The sequence below is a fragment of the Geospiza fortis genome, unplaced genomic scaffold (genome assembly GCF_000277835.1).
Source record: "Geospiza fortis unplaced genomic scaffold, GeoFor_1.0 scaffold26, whole genome shotgun sequence".
In the NCBI taxonomy this organism is placed as follows: Eukaryota; Metazoa; Chordata; class Aves; order Passeriformes; family Thraupidae; genus Geospiza; species Geospiza fortis.
Window position 1 is genome coordinate 1049574 of NW_005054425.1, and position 9066 is coordinate 1058639.

A 9066-nucleotide genomic window follows, 5' to 3' on the forward strand; every position below is an offset into this window, starting at 1 on the left:
GCACGCAGCCCGTGTGGAAGAAGCCCCTGCAGAGCTCACACTGGATCATGGGAGCAGCCGGCTCCTTCTGGCACAGACACACCTTGAGCTCGGCGTCCTCCTCGCTCGACAGCACCTTCAGCTCGTTGGCTGCTCGCAGGGCGCGCAGCGCCTCCATCTCCCTCAGCCGTGCCTCTCCCAACGTGGCCATCTGAAAGGGAGGCAAAGGGATGGCTGTGGAAACCCAGGGCACCAGAGGGAACATTTGTCTGTCTGCTCTGAGGTGCCCTGACCCCCAGGGGAATGTTGCGGCCTGAATCGCTGCTAGTAAAGTCCAACGTAAAGAAGCAAAAAGGGCCTTTGCATAATATCTACAGATGTTTAACTCAGCCTCGCGGTGAGATGTTCAGGTCCCAGCCACACACCCATTTTGGGTCCAGCCTTCTCCCCTCCGGGGGCTAACCTTGGTCTCGGGGCAGCATAAAGGTGAGGGGCAATCAGGGAAACGGGAGGGAGTGGCTCAGGAACACCCTGTTCAGACATAGGAACAGGGAAAGGAACTAATGGGGTGTAACTTAGGAGATGCCCCCCCCAGGGCCTCCACAACACAGCACTCACTTTGACCCTCATTCATGGAGAAAGTTTCCTAGACTTTAAGATAGACTAGAATCCACAAAAGTGTGAAATAGATTATAGAGAGTAGTGTAGGTGTATCACTTGGTGAGAAATTTATGGTTTGGGATTTTTAGTATGTTGTGGATGGAAGCAAGATGGAGGGCACAGGGTGTCGTCCTGGGTTTCTTCTTCATGCTTCTTCTTCCTTCTTCTCCATGGGTTTGGGTGACATTTTGTAATTGGGCAGAAAAGTCTGCACTGCAGGCTCTGTGGGATCAGTTATTGGGTTAAAAGGGAAAATAATCTAGGTGTCAGTTCTTAATTGGACAGTTTAGTCTTAAAAAGACCTTGTACCAAGAGATTGTTGGCCATTTTGTGCCTTCTAATGAAAAGCTGCAGAACTCACAGTAGTGAGACTGTTTCACTGATAAGAAATAATGAACACCTGAGTCTGAACATGAACTATCATCTCAAGTGCCTTCAATCCAGACCCAGAGAAACTGATGACCGGCACCCCAGCAACTGGGACCCCTCAGATGGCATCTCCAAGGGAGCACTGCTTGTTACAAACAGGGTGCCCCCTGCTCTGTCACCCTGCAGACACAGCAGTCTCCAGGGCTTTAAATGTTGGAATGAAGCAAGGATGGGGTTGTGCAGTGGGACAGCAAATGGGATTGGAGGGGCAGCATTGGGAATGTGCTGTGGCGTGACTTCAATTCCCTTCCATTTTCTCATGAGGCCCTGAGAGAAAAGGCTTAACCCTTTGTAAAAAAATAGCTCCTAACCCCTTCTCTCTTCCAAGCTTTTGTGTTTTGTAATACAAACACATGGTCTGCCTTCAAGCAGCTGAAATCCTGAAGAAGTGCAAGTTTGGATTGCAGACGCTGCTCTGGGAATGTCTCTCAACTTTCTGACTCTGGATACTCAGAAAGCTTCCTGGGCAGTTTTTACAAATGCAAATGTACCTCTCACCCTCACCTTGTACATGCTGCCCAGTGCTCAGGGCCATGCCCTCACCTATGAACTTGCTCTGGGGATTGTGAACAGCAGACAAAGTTCAGGTGTACCCTGGATGTGCTGTTTACCCTCTCTGCAAAAGCTCATTATCCTTTTGTCAGGAATCTTTAGCACTAGCCCCTATAAAGACAGCAATATATTTCAGTTCCATAAAAGCTGTGCAAACCAGCTGCAACTAATTAATTCTATGCATTTTATAATGTATATAAATGCACAGAGGAGGGTTTATAAATACATACAAAGTGGTTATTTCTCACACCATAGCTTTCAGGCATAATTCCTGGACTCAGCTGTGTCCATCCTGGGCAGACGTGGGACTGGGACACAGCACATTCTGATGTGCACAGAGGTGCTGAGCTGGGTTGGGAGTGTGGGAAGGTTCTGGTTCCCCTCGTGTGTCAGAAGCAAACCCTGCCACACTGAATGACCTCCCACTCCTGGGTGCAGCCCCTGGGAGTGCCCTGGGTCTCCCTGGCCAGGGTGCTGGAGTCACCGAGGGCTGAGAGTGACCCAGGGCCCAGCCTGTCCCCACATTGCCACAACAGGGACACCACTGCAGCTCTGGGGGTCAGACAAGAGAGGCCAACACCAAAGCACTGCAAGTAAGAATGTCAAGTAGTTGTCATAGGTTAAACTTAAATGTCCCACATTAAATGACACTCAAGCCCCAGCCAATGAGCCCCTACTGCACCTCATGAGCCACAGGACATCATTACCTGGCCCAGGCAGAGGCTCTGCACTAAGTCTGCTGGAATGAGGCCCTGTCCCAGCAGCAACTGAGTCTGGTCCACCCAGAGCAGTGTTTCAGTGACTACATAACTCATGAGATTTCTTTAATTATTTAGAATGTTTGTTTTAATTATAAATGGTGCTGGATTATTGTGTTCTTTGAAAGGATCAGACTTGGCCAAACCCTATCCCATTTTTAATAAGGTTTAGGTATGGTAGGGGAAAACAGGTCTCCATTTTTTGTTTTGCTCAGCTACAGGCACTGCCTAGCTAACTGTGAGGCTGCTTAATGCACAAAGCAACACATGTTTCCACTGAAAGCAATTTTGGGAAGTCTGAAGCATACACAGCAAAGTGCAGTTCAGAAATCCTGCAGAGCAGCAGAGTAAAAACCGGGTGGAAGCCACACTCCTGCACAGGAGGCAAACAGAAACAAGGATTCAAGGATTCAGAAGAAATTCCAGTTAGAAGAGATCTGAGCACTTACTGCAGATGCAGTGTCCTTGCTTTCAGAGAGTGCCCGCTCCAGGTCGCTCAGCGTCTCCAGTTTAGTGCTTTTCTTCTTGCCACTTGGCACTGGCTCCTTCAGCTTCTTCTGCTTCCTCTTCAGACTGAGCATCCCGATGTCACACCAGGGACACAACACCTGAGGGACAGAACAGCAGTGTCCCACATGCAGCAGTGTTCCTAATGCACCCACGTACACCTGCACTGTTCCTAATGCACCTTCCTGCCTGGATGCAGCCACAGGCAACTGGTGAGAACTACGGTTCCTGCAGTTACTCCATCAAAGATCCGAGGGATTAGGATGAGGTTATCTGGATGGTAGGGAGAGCTGGGAAGTTCAAACTTCAGTTTTGTAAAATGCCCAGACCCAAACAACCCTTGTGTTTTACCCAGACTGCTGGGAGAGAGGGAGAGAGAGGGAGAGAGAGGGAGAGAGAGGCAAAATGCTGAACAGCCTCCACGGGACTGAAACTGCAAACCCTGGGAAAGAACAGAGATTCCAGGGCCTGCCCTACATTCCTGTCTGTCCCAATAGGAGGGGGCTCAGAGGGCCTCAGTGCTGGGCAGAGTGTACATTGCTCATGGACTGCAGGTGTGACACAGCCACATCTCCAGAGGGGCAGCAAACACAGTCCAGCCTCACCCTGGCACACCTGAACCTGAGGAGGATGGAGCAGGTAGGAACCTGCTCACCTGTAGCTCGGCCTGATGCACTGGAGTTAATCCAGTGCCACAGATTTATCAGTATTCCCAATTCATATGGAAAATGTTAGACATTGGCACTGCCTGCTCTCGTTAGCCACTGATTAAGAAGAATAGAGAAAACATAGCTAAATCTTAAGCATTTTAAAAGTTTAAAACTATTATTAGAGCTATAGCTCACTAAGAAAAGTTCTTATTAAAATAGTGTAATCCTAAAGCAATTCTGCAAATATTTGTTTTTTACTTAATATTTACTGCCCCCTCCTGGGCACACACTGAGGGGGCAGTAAATGCACAGGCATGACTGAGCTGATCCCCACCCAGACCTCACCTCCAGAAGGGAATATGGAGAGTTCTCACACAGGAACGTGTTTGCTGCACACTCCTTCCACGCCTGCACTTCAGCCACCAGGGCCTCCAGCCTGGGCAGGTGGTCCAGGTGCACTGGGAGGGACCGGCCCCTCGTGACGAGCTCCACCAGCGTGTCCAGCACGGGCACACGGCCCCCAGCCTGCCAGGGGGGACATGAGGAGATGCTGGATGCACCCAGCACACAGCACTGCCCAGGTCACAGCAGTCACTCAAGGAATTCAGGGCAGAGCTTGTAAAAATGAATTTAATGCTCAGACAGCTCAGTGACCTGCACACTATCAGTCCAACATTTGTGCTGCTTGTGCACTTAGTCATTGACCATCAGACAAAACTAACAACACATTGAGGGCTGGGAAGAAAGAATACACTTGCCAAGTGATTCTTTAAAAAGATAATAGAACAAAATCAGAGACTGCCAACAATATAAGCAGCCTCCCAGTCTCACAGTGTATTCACAGCAGAAAATCAAAATAATTCTGAAATAATAAAGTTATACAGTTACTAACATTAAAAAAAGATCTCCAAGATCAATTTCAGCAATTAACCCATCATTGCCAAAGCCAACATTTGTCCCCAAGTGTCACATCCACATACCTTTTAAATCCCTCCAGGGATGGTGACTCTACGCTGGGCAGGCTGTGCCAGGGCCTGACCACTCCTTTCAGTGAAGAAATTTTCCCCAACATCCAACCTGAACCTCCCCAGGTGCTACTTGAGGCAGTTTCCTCTCATCCTGTCCCTTGTTCCCTGGGAGGAAACTCTTGATTCCCTGGCTCCAGCCTCCTTTCAGGTACTGCAAGGAGCTCCAGCACCAGAAGGCAAGTTTAACCCAGGCTGTGCCAGGCCAAGAGTGAGAACCACCCCCAGTATCCTGTGTGCCACTAGGGAGCAAGCTCTGGCCATCCCCTTGGCACCCCACAGCTCAGGCAATGCAGGCACCACACACCCAGAGGTAAAGCAGCACAAGAGTAATTCCAGAGGTAATTTCTAGAACAGGCAGTGGATGTGGGACTGGAGAAATGTTCACCAAAACAACCCCAACACCTCTAGCAACTTCAAGGTCCTGATACCAAGAACTTCCTGCAAGTCACAGTGACTGCAAGCATTTAACAAAACCTTCACAGAACCAAAGCAGAAATTCTTGGTGCAGACAGAAATATTTTTCCATATTCAGGAGGCCGAATTTCAGAGTCCAGACCAAGAGATTAGCAAATGCCAAGAAAAAAAAAATCACTCAAATTCTTTCACGACATCCCTCAAATGAAAGTTAGTATTACATTAATTTTATTCCTTGAAAATATTTAAATCTGAGAAAATTAGTTTTTTAAATAAGAGCTCAAAATAAATTTTTATTGAAAGCTGAATTTAGGCCAGATGGGCCTGAAAATACCCCTAACTTAGATTAGAGCTCACTTTATAGAAAAAAAATGAGGACAAATGAAAATATTTGGCAATTTACACCAAAATGTGAAATCAAGACTATCCCAGTGCCACCCTGATCTGCTCTGGCCAGTCCCACGGACCCCTGGCTTGAGCACATGCAAGGCTGAGCCAGGAACTACTTCTGTATCACCACTCTGTACCTCAGTGTAGCACAAAAATGTGATTAACAAGGAGTTGTTACTGAGCAACTCAGAAACAGTGACCTTAAGGTGAAGTTCCATAATGCAGTAACTTTTTAACTTTGGATTTTTACCAATAGCTGTTTTATAGATTTTATTGCAGGTAGTTAATAGCAAAGGTGAAGGAATACAGACCAGAAACAGAAGCAAGAAACAGGGCAGTGTAGCTGCACCATGGCTGAGGTAACCAATGTCCCAGACTGGGTGCTCAGAGTCAGAGGGACACCAGAGCCCAGGAGCACACACAGGGTGGGGGGTGGCTCTGGTGACATGAGCAGGGTCACTGTCCCTGCCCAGTAGCCAGGCTCACGTACCTGCAGAGCCTCTACCTCCTGCAGCCAGTCCTTGGCCTTCTGCACGGCATCCTTCAGTGCTGCTCCATTTGGGAGGTAGGCTGGGATCTCCTCCAGCTCCTTCACTGCTGCTGCCAGGCTGCTCAGGGACTGCCGGGGCCTGGGGGAGCACAACAGCCCAGATGGGAGATGCTGCTTACAGGGGGGCTCTTCCACTCACCTGGGTTGTTAAAATCAGAGGGCCACACCAACTGAAGATGTTACTGATGATGTTCAGTACTAGTTGCACCCAGCAAAGCTGGGGGGTCAGGAGCACGGGGGATTTAGAAATATCTGTTTGCTTACTCTAGCCTCCTACTAGAAATATTCTCACACTTGGACTTTAAGAAGATGTTCCTTTTATTAACTTTTGGATGACAGAAACCCACCAAACCCCAGACCAGCACCAGCTGAGAGATTCTGCATTAGATGGTTAAAACCCTGAAATGGGCTTTTCTGTATTTCCCAGTTTGATTCTGAGGTTTTAGAGAGATACAACACAGCTTCCTATCAAATGTTGAACCCAAAGCTTAGTCAGTAATGTGCTATATGAAGCTGTCTTACAAAAACACTGTGATTAGTAGTGGGTAAGAAATGCTCCACTACTTCAAGTATGACAAAATAAAAAAAAGAAAGGAATCTTGAGGGAAGAAATCTGGCACATTAGTTTGTGCCACGTTCCTAATTTTAAGTATACTGTGCTCTCTCCTGTTTTACTTTATAAATCAGAAGGTAAAAACCACAAGAAAATTTTTCTTAGTAAGGATGCATTTAGCTTATTTCCTTCTTCCCTGCACCAATTAATCTGGAGAAATCTTCTCCTTATTAGTTAGAAATAGTCCTACATGGACTCTATGGACTATGAAGTTTTACCTGCTGGTGGTACCTATCTGAGCTTGACCTGAACACGTGTCCTCCAGCCTGAAACTGGGGAGGGGAGAAGGTGGAAAAGAAGGAAGAGGCACCTTAAACCCCTTTCCTGAGTGTCCTGGTTTGATAAGGAAGTGAGTTTTTTGGGGACACTGGCATTGCACCAGCATCAAACCACGACACTGTGGCACAAGGAGAATTTACACAAGATAGGTGAGCAACACAAACACTGCAAGGCAGCCCTGACACCTGAAACTGCTCCATCCCTCATCCCCCTCCTCCAGCCCCATCCCTTCTGGCTGGCACAAGCTTTGCCTTCATGGGAACTGGATGAACTGGATGAACAAAGGGGAGCCCCTCCAGGAGCCACGGCACTTCCATCTGAAACAAAGAGTTCCAACTCATGGAACTACAAAATGCAACACTGAGATTTAGCTCTACCTGGCCTTTATCAGGTTCCTGGCTTTGTCATCCCAATGCTCGGACACGGTGAGGAGCTCCTGCAGCTTGGCCATGGCCTTCTCCACTGCCGGGTAGGGCGCGAGCCCCACGCCAGAGTCGATGAGGCGCCTCATGTCATCCAGCGTGAGGGAGCTGTGCTCGGAGCAGGCCAGCTGCACGTCCTCCAGCCAGCGCGCCTGCTCCAGCCGCGCCCGCAGCTCCGGCAGCTGCGGCAGCTCCACATCGAAGTCAAAGCTGACGTCCAGCAGCTCCTGCAGCTCCGTAGCACTGGGCATCTCTTCAGAAAGGAGCTTTTGGCTTTGCTGTTGGAAAGCTTCCACACGGTCAAGGAGATCCTGAAATACACAAATGCAACAATGAAGCAGATGAAAAGTCCTCTGCCAAGTTGCTTGACCATGGAAGCTCAGGGTTAACAATGGGAGCACAGGCTCCTGGCAAACCCCCTGCTGCAATGCCACAGTGCACATGGCAAATTATCCAGATGTATGTCTCCTATTTCCTTTATTTCTCCTGCCAAGTTGTGCAAGTTTTTTGCTCCTGGAACCTTCCTTAATTATGAATGATTTAAGAGTTTTCATTGTGATAGCCTAATGTTATAGTGTTGCTTTTTTCTTTTTTTTTGGCACAAGGCGGTGTACCTTGTGCCATCTGATCAGACTGACAACAGACCCCCACTATTCACTGTCCCCTCGTCTGCTAGTAACCCCAACACACCCCCTATAGCAAGCCCCATCACCACAACCAACCCCATTCCAAGGCCATAACCAACAACACCCCAGTTGGCCCAGGCTTCTGGGTAAGGATCCGCCGCCAACGACACTGAATAAACAAACACTACCAACATCCCCCCTAAATAAACCATAACAAGCACGAAAGACACAAAGAAAACCCCCAAGCTTCCAGCCAACCACACCCTGCAACTGCCGCTACAACCAGCCCCAGCGCCTCGTAATAAGGGGAGGGGTTAGATGCAATTAATAACTTATATTTAACCATATGTGCCAGAGAAAGGAGGTGTAGAAACATTAGAAAAAGTACCAGGAGCTTTTTGTAAATGGCACATGGCAAATTATCCCGAGGGCTGAAACACAACAATAGTGCCTTCAACACACTGTCACCAGCACCTCCTCACATGTAGCATGGCCAGAACAAGGCAATCCCAGTGACAGGCTGCCAGAAAGAGGGCTCCAGAGAACAGAAGGGATGGAAAGGGAAATTGAGCATTCCATGGGTGTTGCTGCCTGGCTTTGCTTTGGAATGGTTTGGGCAGCTGAGGAACAGCAAGGTGAGGAATATGAAGGCTTTACAAAACACTGGGAAAGGCACAGAATTTCTGAGGTTCTGAGGTTCATTTCTGCTGCACTGCTAAGGCTTTTGAGCTACACCCCACAGTCCCAGTGAGCCACAGGCATTTTACTCTCTCATGCACGGCAACACCTTCTCTCTCTCCATGACTCAGCAGCTCATTACCCCAAAACGTATTTCTGGGGCTGTTTGCACTTTCCCCAGGATAAAGGACAGTCATCCACAGCAATCCCACAGTGAAGGCTGGGATTATTCTGTATGAAGCAACCTGCCCAGTACTCCCAGTGCTGCCTGAAATGCTGTTCCTGCAGGAAGTTCTTCCCTCACAGCTGACACCTTGGCATTTTGCCAGTGAGGCTGTTTCCCAGGGTGGGCAACTTCTCCCAGCACGGAATCAAACATTTTTTAGAGATAGACTGAATTGTGAACCCATCTCCAGTAATGTTGGTCATTTATATTAACAGCCGAATTTGCACAATGACATATAATTGAGGCTTGTTGAGGATGACACAAAGGAACACTCTGACCATATGTGTTTGTTATTTTCCTGTTCA

General features: G+C 48.2%; 1 protein-coding gene across 1 annotated transcript in view; it reads right to left on the reverse strand.

Moving 5' to 3' along the window:
• Positions 1-9066, reverse strand: part of KDM5B (lysine demethylase 5B) — a 45752-nt gene that overhangs the window by 6482 nt on the left and 30204 nt on the right. The window contains exons 18-22 of the mRNA XM_031061735.1: positions 7187-7542; positions 5858-5996; positions 3881-4060; positions 2828-2986; positions 1-190 (exon numbers count right to left, since the gene is read on the reverse strand). The exon at positions 1-190 is cut by the window's left edge and continues 239 nt beyond it. Coding sequence (XP_030917595.1) covers positions 1-190; positions 2828-2986; positions 3881-4060; positions 5858-5996; positions 7187-7542 — 1024 coding nt within the window. The remainder of the gene's footprint in view (positions 191-2827; positions 2987-3880; positions 4061-5857; positions 5997-7186; positions 7543-9066) is intronic.